This window comes from Calypte anna, chromosome 4, assembly GCF_003957555.1.
Source record: "Calypte anna isolate BGI_N300 chromosome 4, bCalAnn1_v1.p, whole genome shotgun sequence".
NCBI classification, from domain to species: Eukaryota; Metazoa; Chordata; class Aves; order Apodiformes; family Trochilidae; genus Calypte; species Calypte anna.
The window spans coordinates 6160236-6180155 of record NC_044247.1 but is presented as its reverse complement, the minus strand read 5'-3'; the positions used below and the strand labels follow the sequence as shown (position 1 = coordinate 6180155).

Genomic DNA, 19920 nt, shown 5'->3' with positions numbered 1-19920 from the left:
GCCTACAAATTTAGGGAAAAACAAGTAACAGTCTTCACAGATATTAAAAAAAAAATAAGAAAAGAAAAACCCCACAGCCAAAAAAACCCCCAAGAATTAAATACGGAGCTTTGGTGGAAAAAGGAAAAATAAAAACGACTTCTGATTTCTTCTAGTTGCCAGAAACAAAGAACACAAAGCTCCTGTCCTCCTAGACTGGGCTAGCAGGAAGAACTTTCCAACCTAACAGACAGTCAACACTAAATCCCATCCCAAAAGAATGCACCTGTTAGAAACCCAGCAGCGTTGTGTAACAGATGATGGTCAGAAAGCAGAGGTGTGGCCTTCATCCTTTCCACCCTCCTGCATTTCATTCCTGCCACCGAACACCGGATTTATGTCCTTCCCTACATCCCAAGTCCTGCTCACAAGGAACACATGTGCTGTCTGAGGAGCTGCATCACTGCACTGAGGACAGAGAGCAGGGTTTCCACACACTTCTGGAAAGCTGCTGCCATATACTTACGCATCATACTCGTACGGCAGAACCGATTCAACCGAGTCCAGTCTGTTCACGAAGAGCTCGATCAGCGACTGAAACAGGGAAGGGCAGGAAGAGAAAAAATATGAAAAAAACACAGACTTGCAAAACACAAACGCGCGGTCGAGAGGAAACGCATCGCGGCTGCCGAGAGCTGTGACAAGTTTCGGAGCTCGCTATCCCACCTCGGAGTTCACACTTCTGACAGGCCCCGGAGCCGCTGGGCCACGCCGGAGCCGCCTGACCCCGCCTGCCCGGCAGCCACCGGGATCTGCAACGAGGAACCGGCGATGGACCCTCCTCCTGGCGCTGACTGAGGAGGAGTTCAGCGGGGAAAGGGAGGGCTTCGCCATAACAAAACACTGGCGGCACCAAAGGAAAGGGTTTGCTGGCTTCCCGGAGCAAAGCTTGCCGCCTAAAGGAGACGGCCCGGGGCCCGCAGGCAGCGGGTCAACGATTCTCGGCAGTCTCCTCCCTCGCAACCGAGACCCCGAGCGAAACATTCCCCGCGGCAGGGCTGGGGAGGGGACCGCCCGTGTCGGGCCCTCCCGTGAGGGCTCTCTCTCACCTTACAGCCCTCGCTCTCCTCGCCCTCCTCACAGAAGCTGACGGGCGCCAAGCCGGGCAGGTAGAAGGCGGTACAGAGAGGTGCCACCAGCAGGAGACTGGCCGCCAGCAGCCTCATCTTCCCCCTTGAAGAGGGCTGAAGGCACCATGAGCCGAGGCGGCAGCCCCGACCCCTCCTGGCCAGCGCCTTGCTGAGGCGGCGGAGGCGGAGGGCGGGAGCGGCCGCGTCACATTCGCGTTGGGGCAGCGGCGCCTGCGCGCTGGGAGGTGACGCCCCGGGCGCCATCTTGAGTCAGGGCACCCTGAGCACGGCGGCTGCGCCCCTCACCGCGGCCGCTGTTGGTTCTCGGGTGTTGGGGGAGGCTGTGGCCTCTTCCTCGGTAGGGAGGTGGTTGGTTTCCCTTCTTCCTTGCGTTCCACGGTCACCTCAGTCTATTTTTCTTAAAAGTCCCCTGTGGTGACTCGTACCAGAACCCCTTTCCAGGTTCTAGTCCCCAATACTCCCATTAGATTTTACCGGCTGAGAAATCAGGGTGGAAATCCAAGATTTTGCATCGCAACCTCTACCTGCAAGGCTGTGAGTTTTAAGAGTTGTGTTTGATGATTTGTTTTGTTTTGTTTTGTTTTCCGGATGCCTGGCTCAGCGGTTTGTAGTGTCCCGTGGCTCCGTGCTGCCCCAGCACAGCCGCAGCCGTGCCACGGACGAGATGCCGAACTACAGGTTCTGATGACACGAACGCGATGCCGAACTCCAGGTTCGCTTGTGCAGGTGGCATTGGCCAGAGAAGTTGTCCTGGGAGTGTCCCCAGGCAGTTGTTTTTTTTTTTATCCTGGTCCTCTCAAACCAGGACACAGTGCTCAAGGACATCTGGAAAACCTGTCTGAGAAGCAGATCCAAGCGATGGCTGCAATCCGAGCTCTGTGCTACCCTGGCAAGGCAGATCTAAGACACAGCGCTAAGGTCATTCCTCTTAATTCTTGGTAGGCAACCCCTCCATCTTCCTCTATTTCCTGTTTAGGCGAGCGGTTGCCACTCTGGTTTTCAACTGCAGGTTTGTAAATAACATAATTGCATTTCATCCACTTCTAAAACCTAAGGAAATCTTTCTAAGCTGTGGTAATGCAAAGACAACTGTAACTGCTTGGTGAGGTAGCAACTATCTTCTGTGTAAATGTTGGTGGAGTTTTCCTCATCTCTGTTTCCCTAGCTATACCATCTATTTACTATTCTGTGGGTGCCAATATTAGTACCCCTCATGACTAAATTTCCTGTGAGAAAATCCATAATTGAAAGATCATTTGCAAAAGAAACCGATGGCTCTTAAAAAAAAACAAAAACAATCCAAACCAAAAACAAAAAAAAAGGAAAGGAGGGGAAGAATTAGAAGAATTATATTTATTATATATCCTCTAATCCTCTAGCAAAGATCTGTCTCACTGAACTAGGAGCAAGACCATATATAAATTTCGTACTAGAATACAGTAAAATACCATTCCAGTGCAGTGTAGATGGAACTAAGGTTTTGATGAGAGGCTGATGAAGGTATCTTTTGGGACAAAGGATAGAAGAATTTGGCCCTAATATAATTGCAACGGTTATGTTCAAATGCTGTCTCAAATGTAATTCTGTTCATTCTAATCCCATCTATCTACATGCACAGTATATGTATATGTAGACATACATTCTGTCACATATACTGTGACAATAAAATGAATTATGAATAAAATGAATACTGTGATAATAAAATGAAGTTCCCAACGAAATATTTTACTCTTTTAATCAGAAAAGGAAAAAGTGACCTCAGTTTGCATTTGCTTATCTTTCCAGTCACCTGGGAGGTGGTCAGCAAATACACCACTGTACATCACAGAAGCACACAGAGACTGTTCACACACAGAAATACTATTTTTAGCATGCTTACAGGACTAGCAATTTGCTTTAGGTTTCACTGTTCATTGTAGATGAAGAGGTTTAAATTCTTCTGTGTTGAAACTAGAGTTTGAACCTTTATTTCATATGGTAATTGAATGACTGTCTAGTTGTGCCATTCTTCAGCCAACTGCATTATCATCACATGCAGTATCCTCCCACTTAGTTACCCGAAGGTCATCTTTCCCTTTTCCCATGCACAGTAAACAGAATAAAGGAACTCTTAGCATCTCTGCTGGAAAAGTGAGGATCTTTAAGTACGTACTGCAGTCTAGAGAAGTGTTTAAGAACTACCTTCTTTTTTATTCTCAACAGACCTGTAAGGTTGTCTGAAGCAAGGTTGCCTTCTGCTTCCCCTAACACAAAGAGCAGTTGAGTATCAGTGTCTGAGCAGAGGAGACTGAAAAACTGGAGATAAGAACAGAGTCTGATGTTCTCTTATCAGGATGTTAACAGTTACACAGCTCATTGACTGTAACAGCACTGGGCAGTTCCAGCAGAGCCTATAGACTCTGTGGCACCTCTCAGAAACACAGGTTTGTAGAATACCACCACGAGGGGGAATATAATACACAGAGGAGCTGAGCAGTGTCCATCCCATGTGGTAAGTGGACCAGATTCCTTGTCTCCTATGACTCTGATGAGACAACACGGTCTAGGAAACTACAGCACCACCTCTGATTGCTTCAAACCCCCTCTTCCCTCCTAACCCTCTATGCAGCTGCACAAATAGAAGTGTGGGAAGGAATCACAAGGGCTGTAGGATGCTAAGGTAAGATAGAATCACTGAATCATTTATGTCAGGAAAGATTTTGAAGATTGAAACTGTAAAACTAGATGCCAAGGCCACTATTAAACATGCAAAATAGTTACCCTGTTTAAAAACCCCACCAGAATACATAATCAGGCAACTTCCCTTTGTTTTCATCACTTACTTTTAAGAAGGTAGTAGAAAAATACGTCTATAAATTAAAAGCTGAGTGGCTTTAAATTAAAAGCTGGGTGACTCAAGACAACAGGCTCTGTTCACTGATTAATACTGTATTAGATAACCTAGAAATTCAAACTATGAAACTTACCCAATGTCATAGGCACAGTCTTCCTCCTGACATTTCAACTACAAGACAGCAAATCATGAACCTCAACTGAACCTCAGATATAATTTTAAAAATTTGAGTTAGGGGAACCAATGCCAAACTTCGTGTTATCAACAACACAATTTTAAACTACGCTCATCTCAGTTTAAGCCTCCCAGGGAGTGGTATCGCCATACACGTGTTCATTAAATGAACTAAAACCTTCTTGCACCTCCTTTTGCTGAAGGGGGATAACTTCACCAAGGCCAAAACGACCCAACTCCGCGTGGTTCCGTTTCCCGAGCAGTGAAGCAGCTTCGGGCACCGGTTCGGTAGCCGGACGAGGCTGACGAGCAGACAAAGAAGCAGAGGCCGCTTCTCCTGGCCGAGAGGATCAAATCGCAGCTCACACTCCGACTGCCTGCTGGTGCTGGTCGGATGCTCCGGACCCTCAACCCCGGGCCGGGCCGGGCCCCTGCTGCCGCTCCTCCTCCCCCCGCCCTGACGGCCCCAGGGGACCCCGGCGCCGCGGCGGGAGGCCGCTGCCTGCATCCGGGGCCCCGGCCGGCTGGTGACGTCAGGGCTATAAAAGCTTGCAGCGCCTTTGTTCGCTCTCATTGCGCAGTTGCAGGTCGGTGGGAGCGGAGGTGAGTGCGGCCAGGCAGGCGGGGCGGGCCCGGGGTTTGCGGGGAGGGGGAAGGCAGCATCCTGCGAGGCGGGAGTGGGGTGCGGAAGGTGGCGGCACGGCGAAAGGTCCGGCTTGTGGGTGGTGAGCGAGCTGCGTTCCTCACGCTGGGTGCTGTGGGGCCGAGGCTCGGTGGAGCCAGGCCTGGCTCCCTGACTGCCCGGCCTTGTGGAGGTTGGAGGGAGCGGTGCGGCTGCGGTGAGACGAGAAGGGGAGGGGGGGGGCTGGGGGGTCGGGGTCCGCACCGCGTGAGACGAGGTGGCCGCCATTTTAGGCGCGGTGGGTTTTGGTTGGGGTCCCGCCGCGTGGGCCTCCGCATCGCCGGGGAAGAAGAAGGGAAGGCGGCGGCGGCCGTGCCTGGAGGGCCGGGCGGAGAGTTGAAAACGGGTTGAGGTGTGCGGTTGAGTTAGCGCCGAGGCGGTCGTTGGCCACGGGGAAGGAGAAGATCCCTTGCCAAAGGTGGCCGCCATTTTGTGGAGGTGTCTGGAGCCCTCGGAGGGTCCGACGCCCCCGCCGCTCCCGCCCCTGCTCTGCTCGGTCCCTTACGCGCCTTCGCGGAGCGGAGAGGGGGGCGGCCCCGCGCCTGCGGTGCTCTGTCCCCGTTCCCCCTGTGCGCGGAGGAGCTGCGCAGGCTCCGCTGCGGGCTTTCCCGCCTCGTGGGCTGGAGGCATGCGGGAAACGCTTGTCCGCTGGCGCCAGGCGTTCTGCCAGGCACCTCAGGGCTTTGCTTTGTCTTAAGTGCTTGGCTTTTTTTCCTTTCTTTGGCCTCCCTCCCCTTGACTTAGCTGTGGCATTGCTATATAGAGCTGCAGTGATGGACAGGTATCCGTTTAAGCTGACACCGTATTCCAGGACTTCGGTGTAGTGTACTTTAAATAATTTGAAGAACGAGCTTGCTGTATAATATTGGTCCAAGCAGGCTTTCAGTTTACCATCTTATTGTTATATGGACGTACTAAGTAAATTTCTTTAAACATTTGTGTCAGGATTTAGAGGGAAGGAGTGCTATAATTACTATCGAGGATAAAAAGACAGTAACCCTGAAAGACACTTTAGCTTTAACAGTACTGCTTTGTCTTGAGAGCTCTCATCAGAGCTTTGTTGCACTTCTGAGGCAACCTAATCTGTTTTACATAGACTGTTTAATGTGAAGAAGTAACTGAAAGCACTACTGCTTCTAGCAGCTCCAATGTAAAAAGTCATTTATATTCCATAAGGTAGCATGAAAGTCTGTTGCAGTCTGATATTTTGTAACTAACAACCTTGTCCTGTTAATAGGTCATTTGCAGAATCAAAATGGTTGAAGCAGATCGTCCTGGGAAGCTGTTCATTGGAGGCCTGAACACAGAGACTAATGAGAAAGCCCTTGAGGCTGTATTTGGCAAATATGGACGAATTGTGGAAGGTAAAACAAAAGCAGCCTTCTTATTTTAAGATGCTAAAAGATAAAAAGCAGCAGCATAGCTGTGATGACTTTTTTGGCATTGATCATCTGAAATGATGGTGCTTTCATGTCCTCTAAGAAGTTCTGAGCTTAAAAGGTTAAATATAGGTTAAGTGTTGCTGCCTCATTACAGGAAAGGGTAACATGGCTTGGATTTTTTTCTGCAGTACTCTTGATGAAAGACCGGGAAACCAACAAGTCCAGAGGATTTGCATTTGTCACGTTTGAGAGTCCAGCAGATGCAAAAGATGCTGCCAGAGATATGAATGGAAAGGTAGGAATTAAGATTAATTTTCTTGGTGTTTTACTGAGTAGCACTGTTGACCTTCAGGGTAAATTAACTAGTTATGGAAGTTGGAAAGGCAATGGGTTAGAAGATCCTGGAGACAGGACATAACTTTAAACTAGGCATAATGTCTCTGTGTCTGGTAAGCTGGAATTTCTTGATTTTTGCATTTGACTGTAGTAAGTGGAGTCTGGCTGTCAGTTATAATAGCTGTCTATTTTTTTTTAAATTGGTGATGGAGGGCTTTCTAGTAGTCAGCTCTTTGTTCTTGCATGCCTACTGTAATGTGTTTCTTTTCTTATACTTGAATACAGTATTGTGCAAATTACATTTTAGGGAAGTGACTTACCTGAAAACTACTGATGTTTCCCTTAATACGGGTTTAATGTGACTTCCCTGCTTTCATGGAGCATTGGTGCTGTTGATGCTCTAGCTGGTAAACTGTAGATAGCCTCATACATCTGAGTTGCATCATCAAAGTATTTGGCACCTGTGAGTAGCAACTTGTCTGTTAATGTGAAATAGCTTTCCAGTTAGCCAGCAAGTGAATTTACTTGCTTACACCCTGCAATGCAAACAATATGACTTTTAAGAGGAAATAGAAATCTGTATGTAAAGTTTCCAAAAAGAAAAAAACTTGAGAATTTGGAACAAAAGTTCTGGGATAAATACCAGAATGATTTGTCAAAGATTGTAGGCTGTTGTGATCTGTGTCTGTTCCAGCATGTGTTTAAAAAGCTAGATGAGTTTGCAAAGTGAAGGTCAGCAGCTGCTTATCTTAGAGATGCTGTTTCTTCAGGTAGTGGAAGTTGTCTTTTCAGTTCACTTGAGTTTCAGACTCTGGTCTTTCACGGGTAACCAGAACAGTTGTGTTAAGGTCATGCTGCATTGGCTTTTTTAAGCAGTGTGTGTATGCCATTCATGTAAGGTGAAGAAAGCTCTACTGATGTGGATTAATTAACACTTGGTATTTTGGTAGCTGTTTGTCTTGTTAGTGTAAGACATCCAAGTGAAAGAAAAATGTCAGTTACTGCAGTCAGTAAGTAAAGCATAACAAATATAAAGCACTTCGGGAATAAGATGATCATCTTGCTGTAGTGTTTCCAGTGAGCACAAGTAGTAAACCTTCCTGTTTTGTGTTACAGCAGCCTTTGTGCTGTGTATACTTGGTTTCTCAGTTCTTCAGGACAACCTCATGGCATTTAGTGTTACTTTATTTGGAGCCTTGCTTCACTTCTAGACAAGTTTAGCTTTTGTCAAGGCAGAGAGTAACAAATCTGAACCAGTATGTCCTTAAAGGTGCTATTTGTATGGAATGAAGACTTGTTTACTGCAGTTCTTTAACACTAATTTCCTCTGAAGTAGTCATTACATTGAACCCTTACCTAAAGTAACAACAGGCACCAACAGTTAATTACCAGACTGAAAGGAGTTCAGTCTAATCCTAAGTGTGTGTGGAGTGCAGCTCTCAAATGGAAATCCTTCTGAAAACAATCACCAACTGTTTGGAATCTTAGGGCATGTGTTTGCTTACATTGGAAAGGTTCAAGAAAGTAATGGGTAATACAGCAGCTAAGTGAAATCGAATGTTTGTGGCTGAGGTAATGTCTACATGTTCTGGAATGCACTGCCTGTATCACTGTCAAGAAACGCTGGAAAGTACTGCCTTGTGGATCATCAATTCTCATAGTTTCTGTCTTCAACACTACAAACATAAAAATGCTTTCATCTGCTTTAAAATTTGAACAGCAAGCAGTATGTGAAAAGGACATCCTCACTCAGGATTTAGCCTAGATTGAATGTTTCAACATAAACCCTTGCAAGATGGTGCATATAGTTCCAGTTCTGTACTGGTCCAGCTTATTTCAGCCATGGATATGAAAGATTCAGAAGATGTTCATGAGGCAGTCTCCCATCCTCATCTTCAGAAAGCATTCAGGACAGCACCACCGCTCAAAAAGACTCCATTCTGAGGAGCATTATTTATGGGGAGAGGTAATAAATCAGACTGTGGAGTTTTCCATTTGGAAATAATGGCTTGAAGCACTTGTGAGAATTACAGGCACTTAAGAAGCAGCACAAGCCCTCTGCAGATAAGGAGTGAGTTGACTTGTCTAGCTGGGGGAAGAGCTCTGCATTGCCAGCATGCTGCTCTTTCTGCCACTCCAAAAGAATTGAAGTTGCAGCCAGTAGAAAAGGCTGACTTAGGTTCTGCAGGAGTAAATTTGAGTTCCATTTTTTACTTCTCAAATTTTCATGAAAAACATATATTCAATGTTTTCCTCCTTTCTGGGTGGGGGAGAGGAAGGGTTAATCATGTTTCATTGGAAAATGGGACAAGCATAGACTAGTCTAAGCTTGCTTGTTGAAGATTAATTTCATTCCTGCAGAAAGAGGTCAGGAGATGATGGTTTTGGAGTGCAGGTGGAGATTTTTTTTCACTTAAATTACTTCCTCTGTAGAGTTGGGTCAATGTTATATCTGAGCAACACTGAAGAAATGTTACAAGTACTTCATCCTAACAAATCATGGAGAAGAACCTTAATTGCATGGTAGTGAAGTCTACATCCTGGTGTCATGAAGTGCTTATCTGGACACAAGTGTGAATGCTCCAAGTCTGTAATGGTCATTTTGTGCAGTAGGCTGATCTCATGCTCTTCAGGTTTTAAGGTCCCAACTACAAAATGGATAACTAAAGAGAGAATATGACCTTAGAGGAAACATCTGGGAAAAACCAAAGATCTAATTCCAGTGTAGACCCTGCCAAGGCAGCTGAATTTTTAAGAGGTTGGCAGCAAATACTGCAATCCAAGCAACAGTCTGAACTACACAGCCTACAGATCTGTACTCAGTACTACAGAAGGTTGTCTTCCTCTAATCAACAGAAAGTGTTTCCAAGTCTTTTGGTGAAGAAGCAATACAATATGTAGAAGCTCAGCCTGATAAGGAACAATCCCTGGTTCTTGAATATATTTGACAGGAAAGCCTGCTTGATGTACCATCAAGGAACCTGCAGAAATGCTGAAGTCACTGCAGCATAACAGTTAAAATGATCCATTGGAGAGGAAAGCCCCATGTGATGTTAGGTTGCAGTTTTGTGCAAGTTTCTGTAACAGTTTCCTTGGAATACTTGATTTCTGCCCCTCTCCCAAAACTTTATGAATTTCATTCACCTTTTCTGTTGGATTGTGGAACAGTTTGCAGGACAGTCTTCAAAGTCTGGTTAAGATTTCCTTGGCTGACCTTGCATTCCTGTATAGATTGTTCATTCCACAATTTATGATTGCAAATTTATTATTTTTGAGTATCTCATGTCTTAAATGACTTTCATGCTTTTTAGCACAAAGATGACTCCAATTCATGGTGCCCATACCATACTAAAATGCTACTATAACATTCTGAATCAAGGTTACAAGCACCAACTAATGAGTGTTTTGTTAACAGCTGGTGCTTTGGGCTCATTGAAGAAAAATTCCTTATTCTGAGATGGCTTGTGTGAATTTTATCTGTTTAGTGGTATGAGACCTTTCTTTTTTGACTTAAGAACCTATACAATGAAGATGTCCCCTCTACTTCAAAATAGCGCAAACTTTGACAAAAAAGTAAATCTTAGATCTAATGAAAGGTCTCTTTTTGGACCTTGGGCATAGCTTTTTAAGACTGGAGTCTTTAATAAAGACAGTTTCAAAAGTAGCTTAACTTTTGCCTGGGTAAAATGTGAGGCAAAAGGAAATAGGAGGAGAAATAAGGAAAAACTGCCTCCTACATAAAGAACTTGGACCTAGCGTGCAGGTTTTCAGAACCCATGCTAGCAAAAGGGGATGGTATTTGATTTTCAAACTTCTTATAAGCTGTCATGAGTCTACCATGAAATTGAACAGCAATTGTGATGGCAAAGCTTGAGGCTTCAAGCCCACTGTTTTGAGAGGGATGACAGATAAATTATGATGATGACAAAAAAAAATGATATAAAGTGAGAAGTTCCAGTGATTAGAGGTACTAATGCTTCCATCTGGAATGTTTCAGCTTGTCATGCCAAAAGGCTTTTCTGAGAAACTTTTTTCATAAGTAAAATACTTTTATTTAAGCAAAGCCAAGACCAATACAATTTTACTAGTCTGTCTAACTTTTTTCCTTAAAGTGGATGAAGTTGGACCTGTGAATATGCACAAAGGTTTTTCAAAGAGTAGCTACAGCTATGTGTGGTGGCTGAATACTTGGGCTACTAAGGTGGATGAATTCAGAGAGGGCTGGATTTCACTAGATCTCAGTGAAGAACAAAAAAGATTCAGTACCTCAGTAAATTTTACCACTTTGAAGTATGACATGATTAGCCAGTCACCTGCATTTATTGTTGTAAAGAAGTGTAATAAAGCAATAAACAACACTTCCTGCTTTTATAATTCGTTAGTTGCCATGGCAGAGTTAAATATTTAACTGCAAAACAAAAAAAAAAAGGGGGGGGGGAGAGGCAAATGGTGTTTGCCAAGATAGATGTGTAATAACCTAACTTCAGCAGAGCTTGTGGTCTTGCCTCTGCTGTAATTGACAAATCTGTGGTGTCTGAGATATTATGTAGAAATTTGATTAATTAGGTTCTTACCACCTGCTCATGCTTCAGGTATAGTAGTTGTCTGCAGAGTTCCTGTTAATGCAGGTCTATATACAAAAAAAAGTTTCTCTTTTTTTTCCACCAAAAACCAAACCAAACCAAACTACATCACAAAGCTCCTCCACTCTGGAAAAGCAAGTAATAGAGTAAATTTTGACAGTCACCTTTTTTGAAAACCCAGCTTTAAACAGTAGGAAAAGAGAGGTGAAATACCATACCCAGTCTCTTTGTAAATGCTGAAATTACTTCTAAATGCTTCAGTGATCACCGTTTTATCAGGACATCAAGAAAATGTATTAAACGGCCTCCCCATTGCCAGAAACCCCAACTGAAGCTAAGATACCTTCAGCTTAATCATGTAACTACTGGTGCAGTCCTAGTTTGGTACAAAAGTCTGTGGCAATTGAAAGTAAATTGGAGATCATAAATCATGTTTCGTTTACAGAATAAATGACATGGGGCTGCCGTAATCATTGGACACTTGTGTTTTCACTGAAAGTCCTTTCTGATGCTGCTCTGTATTTTTTTCATCAATACCACAAGAATGAAGTACTGTAGAAATTAGGCCCAGCGTGCTGCTGAGTACATGGGGACTAATACTGAAGACTGAAATCAGTTCTAGAGTTGCTCTAACTTTATAAAATGGAAGCCCTGTAATAGTGAAGCAAGAGGGGCTCTAATTTAAGAAATAAAACCATGACTGAGCAGTAAGTAAAGCAGCTTCTTCTTTAGTCATTAGATGGGAAGGCAATTAAAGTGGAACAAGCAACCAAGCCATCCTTTGAAAGTGGTGGTAGGCGTGGGCCACCACCCCCTCCACGAAGCAGAGGTCCTCCCAGGGGCCTTAGAGGTGCAAGAGGCGGAAGTGGCGCGAGAGGACCACCTTCAAGAGGGAGTCACTTGGGTATGTATTTACCTCTCTCATTATATACTTCGACAACATACAAGACAATCCCATTGGAAGATGAAAATAATCCTACTGGAAAAAAAAAAAAAAAGTCAAACAGCCGAATAGTGCACTCCTTGTTCTTTATTAAAATGATGAAATGTGATCTCGGCAGTGTAGTAAAAATTTTTTATTAGGCAAGTACACCTTAAGAAAAAAGCTTTCAAATATGAAGATTCCTTTCAACTAACACTCCACTTGACTTTTGGCTATGAAAGAAAAGCAAAACTCCTACCCTGCACGTGAGAAAGGAAGCTTTCTGGTATTCAAGTTGAAAAAGCGATTCTCTCCCACCAGGGAAAGGGAACTGCCTTTCATTCTTACTAGCAAGAGTTCTAAACTTAGTAAATTTTAGGACCGATCCTTCCAGGTTATAGTGGGAGTTATGGAAGCTAAGCCTGCCTTGTTATAAAACAGTGTGGTAAAGGTTTCTGAAGTGGGAGGGTAGTATGTTATGTGATACTGGATATTCTTTAAGATCTAGCTATTTATAGAGGCTTTTCAGTATCAAAACTGTCGCTTAAAAGGAAAAGCAAGCAGCATCTGAGGTAAAACAGTAAAAACTGTAATGCAGAAAAATAACCTGGAAATAGTGAAAGCTCCTGTCTTGAAGAGTCTGTGTATTAGGTTCTACAGACTCTGTAGTGCCTCTGTTCCCTCTCTGTAGGATCTTCTCTAGAAGTACGTCTTTCCAGGTGGCTCCTGTCTTCTGAGAACAATAACTTGTTGAGCATTTAAGCTGTAACTGATGACAGCTTTTAGCTGTCCCATGCTGTGACTTCTGGATAAGTTCTAAAAGACAGTTCTTGACAAGAATTTGGGCTACTTGGTGGGCTCTCAATCCAACAGTAACATCTAGTAGTGACCTAAACATCAGAGGAGGCTTTGAGGTCTAATTGTAGAGGATTACTGTAATTCACAGACTGGTAGTAATGGTGTTTGGGTTATTATAGTTCAGGCTTTAAAAGCATAGAGGTGAATATCACAGAAATAATGAAGTTGGTTCAATGCTTATCCTTCTAGGGTCTTCTCGAGGACCACTTCCCATGAAGAGAGGTCCCCCTCCACGAAGTGGAGGCCCTCCACCCAAAAGATCTGCACCTTCAGGACCAGTGCGTAGCAGTAGCATGGGAGGCAGAGGTAAGGATTTCAGTAATTATTTTGTTGCTTAGTCAGCTGTAGTACTACTTACTTCACTCAGGTTCAAATTATTATAAAATTAAAAAAAAGATTCAAATTATTTAACATTGCCAATTATTGACTCTAATGTAAATCTCTTGTGGGATAGTGTATTGTTTTTCTAATCTATCTGTTCTCCAATATAATACCAATATAATGTACCAATGTAATATACCAGTATAATTTTGTAACTGTTTGGAACAATTTGTCTGAATTCATGAGTGTCTTCCTTCTAGTGCTGCTTTAAAATTGGAGAAGCAGAAATGTTAAAATACTGTCGTCTACAGAGACCTATTTATATCACTGTTAACAGTCTACCGATACTTAGGTGCCTTTGAGGAGTTTCCTGTGTGGCTAAATGCTAATTAAGCTAAAAAATGTTGCTGTTTCTCTTAAGCTCCTGTATCACGTGGAAGAGACAGTTATGGTGGTCCTCCCCGGAGGGAACCAATGCCCTCACGAAGAGATGTCTACATGTCTCCAAGAGATGATGGCTACAGCACTAAAGACGGGTAAAATAGTTTTTAATACTTGGGTTTGGGTTTTTTGTTGTTCAGAGTGGAATTTTCTCAACTGTTTGTTGCACCTCAATAGCTGACATCTCAATTCTTCTTCTTCTTTGTAGTTACTCAAGCAGAGATTATCCCAGTTCCAGGGATACACGGGACTATGCACCACCTCCACGAGACTACGCGTACCGTGATTACGGTCATTCCAGTTCACGTGATGAGTACCCCTCTAGAGGATATAGGTACCTACTGTTGGATTTTTCTCCGTGTCATTTTATTTGTGCTGTGTTCCCACTGATTTGTACTAAGTCTTAGTAGTCTTTCCTCCTATAGTGATCGTGATGGATACGGTGGGGGACGTGACAGAGACTACTCGGATCATCCAAGTGGAGGCTCCTACAGAGATTCCTATGAGAGTTACGGTAAGAAGCCATTTTGAGGATCATGTAGTGATTTGCACAGGTGTCATAAAACCCAACTTCTAGGTTGCTCATGTTTTAGGGAGAAGTGGCACGCTTTTTTCCCCTTACAGTGAAAGTGCTGTTGTTGGTTGTCATTTGATCATCTTGTTAAATATGCTATAAGCTAAAGAAGCAAAGTCTACAGTTCAGAATTGCAACTATCTCTGGAAAATATGGCTGAGTTTCTTCTCTAAAATAACATGCTATTCTGGAATACCCAGTAAAGAGCCTGCCTGAATAAACACCGTCTTCGTTCCTTCAGAGTCTTTAAATCCACTCACTGCCTGATATGCAACCCCCACTTTTAAATACCATTAACGTGGCAGATTGTTAAGAACATCTCCATACGTACGAAAGAGTAGCCATAAAAACATTTAATTACAGCCATTCTGTAAATTCAGATTGAAATTGTTCTATATAACTTATGGTGTTGCCATATTACCTGACCATTGACCCTGCAGGTAACTCACGTAGTGCTCCACCTGCACGAGGGCCCCCGCCATCTTATGGTGGAAGCAGTCGGTATGATGATTACGGCAGCACGCGAGATGGATATGGAAGCCGAGAAAGTTACTCAAGCAGCAGGAGTGATGTCTACTCAAGTGGCCGTGATCGTGTTGGAAGACAAGACAGGGGTCTTCCCCCATCCATGGAAAGGGGTTATCCACCTCCTCGTGATTCTTACAGTAGTTCAAGCCGCGGAGCACCCAGAGGTGGTGGCCGTGGTGGAAGCAGATCTGATAGAGGTGGAGGCAGAAGCAGATACTAAAAACACTCTTAAACTTTTGGACCAAGACAGATTACTTCTCAAAAAACAAAACAAAACAAAAAACCAACAAAAAAACAAACAAAAGTGGAAGTTGTTCTATCTTTACTACCAGAGGACTACTAAAAGGAAAAGTTGTTTTTACCTTTTTTTATTGTTGCCTGTTAAGTTTTTCCCCTCCATGACTTTTATGCTTTTGTGAGGAAAAGTTAAACCAATGTTTAATTTCATTTCAAAATTGTTAACATTTCTTTCAAAAAGCAGATGTTAAATGTATAAAAACTTGAGCTGTGTACTAGTGTTGTAATTTTTAAAGTAAAGTTACCCTGAAATGCCACACTACCCATCTGATTTTCCTCATGACTGGAACAAGCAGTTCTTAAGATCTTCCACACAACATTCAGCCATCTGACATGGAGATGGATTGTTCTACAGGCTCAGCATCTCACTCTTAAAAAATACTGCTTGTGATTTGGAGGGTGGTGGGGATGTTCCACATAAAGTTCAGTTTTGCCTAGAATTCCAAGTCAGTCACAGTGTTTCCAGTAAAAAATCCCTTCAGATTCTTGTGTAAAGCAAAATGGAGGATATCATTCACTTAACCTGAAAAAGCAAGTGGATAATGCTATTTTCTGCCTTCCTACTGTTTCATGGGGAGTTAGAAAAGATCTCCCAAGTAAAACATGTACATGTAAGTCAGCTACAGACTACTGTAAAAATAAAAGAGAAATTGGCCAATTCCATCAAAGAAGCTGCAAAACGATGCTTACTGGTACTGTTTCAAATTTTTGCAACTCTGTAGTGTTTCACTTTTAAAGGAACATCTTGATTCCAAAGGAGAAAATAAGATAAGCAAAGAAGTCTTTCTCTCCAACTTCTCAAAGGCTTATGGCTTCATAAAAACAAGTGAATCTTTCAGCATTCCACAGCTGATTTAAAGCATCAAATGCCTGTGAAACACCAAAGATGGTAAGCAAAGCAAACTAGTTTTTCAGTCTAAGTCAAAATTGAACCAAGTTACCTACCTCTAGTACAGTCAGAGAAGCTGCTCATTATGGCAATGGAAATGCTGTATAGATTTAAAAAAAGGAAAATACTTCTAATATGTTGAACTTCTCCAAATTCAAGATTTCTTCTTGGATAAAAGCATTTATGACACCAATTTTGAAACAGAAGCTGTAATGCAGCTCACAGTAGAAAAAATATTGCTACATAAGGTTGGGAGGGGGTATTTTGTGCCCAGTATCTTTCACTGAAGATGTAAAAAGGCTGCATATATTATAATGAAATTAAGGCCTGAAATCAGGAATTGGTTTAGATTAACAAATATCACCTCAACTATTGGGAGTTTAAAGCAAGCCATTGCAAACTTGATGTTTAGTTGGATTCCTGACTCTAGTTTGACACTGCATCACAGGGTTATCTTGTACATGTGGCAGAACCTGTGGCATGTTGCTGACTCAGGTCAAGCCATGAAGTTCAAAAGATGCTATTGAATACAGTAGACATGAAGACCTCCAACTAAAAAACAAAAACATCCCCCCAAAAACCCAAAAGCTCTGTACTAATGTGTAGTCCTCTGTAAATTTTGCTGCTCAACTTATGGATTTAAGATGGCAGTGCATCACTGAAAAAGAATGAGAATCCATAAGCCATGCAACCTGTCACTGAGCCATTCCAGTCCATTCCAAGGCAGTGAATCCTTCACCACTTTAAAGAGAAGTAGTAAAACTTGGAAAGAATAATCTGCAAACCCAAACTTGTGACTTTTTTTGAAATGGGGGGAAGCTATAAGTTGACCTGTGCCATAAAATGTACCATCCTCAATTTGTTGTATCTTCTCTTGATTGCAGGGTGATAACTGCTAGAAAATACCTCTGAAGTAACACTGGTTCATCTGTGCTGATGGTGGAGATGGCTGATGCCTGCACAAATAAAAAAGGTACATATCCTAGTGTAGGAAGGGTAAAATAAATAAAAATATTAAATATAAAAAAACCTTAAATGTTCACTTGTTCTAGGAATATTTGTAAATCCAGGCCATAAAAATCTGAATTACAATAATATATATCAGTACAAACTTTTAATCAGTCTTGTTAAACATGTGTAATGTGTAATTGAATGATTATGCTGAGTATAATCTTTAATTAAGAAATAATGTCTGCACAGTTCCTTGGATTTAATTGCAGACTTGCAGGTATCTCTAAATGGTTTATAGTTCAGCCATGTTTCATAACTTTAAAGCCTACCCTTGACAAAACAGTTTTCAGGTAGATGTAGGAGCAACTGTTTTCAGGCCTTATGACAAGTGTCATTTGTTTCTCTGATAACTGACCAGGAAACAAAAATAGTAGTGGCTCTCATGCTAAGACAGGTTCTCAGAAAACATTGTTATTCAAAAAAAAAAAAAAAAAAGAAATCACTTTTGCAAAATAACATGTGCAAAATCAGCTAAAATGTAATACAGAGTGAAGGATAAGGATAAATCCCTTTTCCTAAGGAAGCATTTTTGTAAGAAGTAAATGTAGATTTTAGCTCGTTTTATTTTTCTGTCAGTAGATAAAACTTCAACAAAAAGTCCTACTTTACATATCTTCACATTGCTCTCTAAGCATGACTTGTAATATTTAAATCACAAATACTACTGAAACTACTGTTTGGATTGTAGATGTTCTTTAAAAAATTTTAAAAACCCTAACCTTTTTTTTATTCAGATACCACTTTTCATTCAAAAATCACTGATATCAGCAGTATGGCACCAGAGTGGATTAGGGAAATATGTCTAAAACTATTTCTCCCTTGCTCCACCACCAACCTGAAAAAAAATTAGGAGTCAGTTTCCAAAGTTACAGTTTGAGGCTGATCCAGATACTGAAGAAGATTGAATATATCCTAGGTGACTTCAGAAGGTTTTGCCTTCATGCATGTTGTGTCAGGGTGTTTTCAACTTCTTAATGCTACATTATCTTCAATTCTTTCTATTTGCTGTACACCAGAAGGTTAATAACTGTTGGCAAGTGGAAAAGATTCTTTTGGAAAGCAGTGGGGTTTTTTCTCAATTCACTAGATGTGTTTTGTCACTTACATGGGTGGTAGTGGAACATGTTGTAATCAATAAAAATATTAAAGATAAAAGCACAGTTTATCAGCATATTCTGCAGCTTATAAACATTCCTAAATTCTTAGCAGGCATGGTGACTGTTGCTTTAGGGAGTAGGAAATAGAATTCAACTGGCTACGTGTCAGGAAGGGTAATACTAACTGTAAAAAATAAGGACCTGGTTGTACTAATTCAACAAACTGTTCACCTTTCCTTGAACACAAGTTTTATTTAATTAATAGCACATCATCACTTACAGGTTAATACCTTTGTATACCAGTTTATCTCAGAACTCCTGAGGATCATGCTGAGATGGTCAAAAGGTAGAGGGATTTTGCAGAATTTTATGTTAGGCAAGAGTTTGGAGTGGGATGTGCACAGGAATTAGAGCCTTTATTCTAGTACTTACTGAGGATTCAGTGTTGTACAAGAGCTGTGCAATAAAACATCCTCATATATCATCTTGGTAGTTGTAGTGAGCTACTGGTGTATTTTCATGCTGTTGTGACCAATTGAGTACAATCCAAATGTGTACACATGTATCTAAAAACAATCAGCTCAAGGATGGTTTTGGTTTTTTGGTCTGTTTCTTGATTTCTGAGAGTGTACTGACTTGCATTTCCTTTTTCCAGTGACAGTGAGTAGAAGAAGTCAGCAGAGCAGTGGAAGTGTGTTGGAAAATGGAAGGATAACAACGTGCAACTGATAAAGCTTGGTGTTGGGGTGTGGTGTTACCCAGTCTTTGTATTCAAGGGTTCTGCTATCAATCAGGAATTGCCTTTGAATTCCTCCTAGTCTCTTGGATATAAAAAAACCTCTCAGGTGGAAGTTGGTTGCTGTCTGCCATAGCTAGTATTTTCCAAGAGACAAGAGGGAACCCTTTTTTTTATGCAGGATCCATGAACCAGTAGATTTGCAGCAGAAAAATACTCTGGGGTTGTCCTTTACATAGAGTGCTTTCTGTTGGTGCTGAAAAGAACAGTTTATATACAAGTGCATTCTGATCCTCTAAAATAGAGGACGAAATTGTTAGACATTCTTCTTCACCAAGAAACCACGAGAAGTTTTACTGTATTCTTGCATTAACAGTTTTCTAATTGTCCAGGCCTTCTGGATGAGAAGATGTGTTGATGTAACAAAATGGTGAATAGTGGCAAATCCCCAGAATAATTTGTGTTCTGGTATGTTCTGTCTTCTTGAAAAACTCAAGGCAGCACTGTGTTTCTTTCAACAAGGTTTCACTTTGCCTTGGTTTTGGCACATTTTTAGCATATGTTGATGTGCCAGTGTATGGGAGATGAATCCTCAGGCACCAGCAATGCATGTGGAAAACTGCCTTCAAATTGACTGAAATACATAAGCAGTCATTGACAGTGAAGTTTATATTGACTTCTATTACAGACATGAAATTATCTCATTAAAACAACCAATGCTCAGCTTCTTAGGCACAGCTGAAGAAGAAAAAGCATGCACACCCTTGATTAGGGGTTTGAAGCTACCTTTGGGTTTTGGGATAGTTGTGAACATCAGTTGTGGACTGAACATTCTAGGAGTAAGTCAGCCTGTGTCTAGCAGATGGGTAGAATTGCAGTATTTCCCAGGGCTAATAAATTTGCTGTTAAACAAAAGCATTTTGGATTTTGTTTTTTGTTTTGTTTTTAATTAAAAAAAAGTATTACTCAGCAACACTTGCATGGTAGGAGAGATTACTAATGTTGCATATTAATATATTATTATAAAGTGGCCTCTTGCAGTGTATCTTTTCAGTGAAGAATAATATGCTGTAATGCTCAGAGACTCCTTTTTCAGCAGCAGTAGTTTATAGTCTGGGCACTGCTG

The 19920-nt window shown here is 42.0% G+C and overlaps 2 protein-coding genes and 1 non-coding gene across 6 annotated transcripts in view; 2 read left to right on the top strand and 1 right to left on the bottom strand.

Annotated features, from left to right (window-relative positions):
* LOC103528426 (transmembrane 9 superfamily member 2) overlaps window positions 1-1459 on the bottom strand; it is a 31879-nt gene extending 30420 nt beyond the window's left edge. Inside the window, exons 1-2 of the mRNA XM_030449411.1 lie at window positions 1089-1459; window positions 506-573 (exon numbers count right to left, since the gene is read on the bottom strand). Of these exons, the coding sequence (XP_030305271.1) occupies window positions 506-573; window positions 1089-1373 (353 nt within the window). The 5' untranslated portion in view covers window positions 1374-1459. The remainder of the gene's footprint in view (window positions 1-505; window positions 574-1088) is intronic.
* A 3207-nt stretch (window positions 1460-4666) lies between these two features.
* On the top strand, window positions 4667-16061 carry RBMX (RNA binding motif protein X-linked). 4 transcript variants are annotated; one of them, XM_030449417.1, is made up of 9 exons: window positions 4667-4740; window positions 6057-6183; window positions 6390-6496; window positions 11853-12024; window positions 13090-13206; window positions 13643-13757; window positions 13871-13996; window positions 14088-14176; window positions 14677-16061. In XM_030449417.1, the coding sequence occupies exons 2-9, from the start codon at window positions 6075-6077 to the stop codon at window positions 14982-14984; spliced, it is 1143 nt and encodes a 380-aa protein (XP_030305277.1). In that variant the 5' UTR covers window positions 4667-4740; window positions 6057-6074; the 3' UTR covers window positions 14985-16061. The 4 variants fall into 4 exon arrangements, with proteins under 4 accessions (XP_030305277.1, XP_030305274.1, XP_030305275.1 ...); XM_030449414.1 differs by having other exon boundaries at window positions 4668-4740; window positions 14073-14176; XM_030449415.1 differs by lacking the exon at window positions 4667-4740 and adding an exon at window positions 4762-4976 and having other exon boundaries at window positions 14073-14176.
* On the top strand, window positions 6242-6314 carry LOC115598233. The gene has a single exon (XR_003987504.1). It is a non-coding gene; the product is annotated as a small nucleolar RNA SNORD61 (small nucleolar RNA).
* Window positions 16062-19920: the final 3859 nt, after the last annotated feature.

Excerpts from the sequence above, each read along its gene's own strand:
- RBMX (XM_030449414.1), top strand. The coding sequence starts at position 6,075 with ATGGTTGAAGCAGATCGTCCTGGGAAGCTGTTCATTGGAGGCCTGAAC. Across the intron at positions 6,497-11,852 it reads CCAGAGATATGAATGGAAAG|TCATTAGATGGGAAGGCAAT; the intron begins GTAGGAATTAAG and ends CTTCTTCTTTAG. Across the intron at positions 13,997-14,072 it reads TACCCCTCTAGAGGATATAG|TCTTTCCTCCTATAGTGATC; the intron begins GTACCTACTGTT and ends AAGTCTTAGTAG.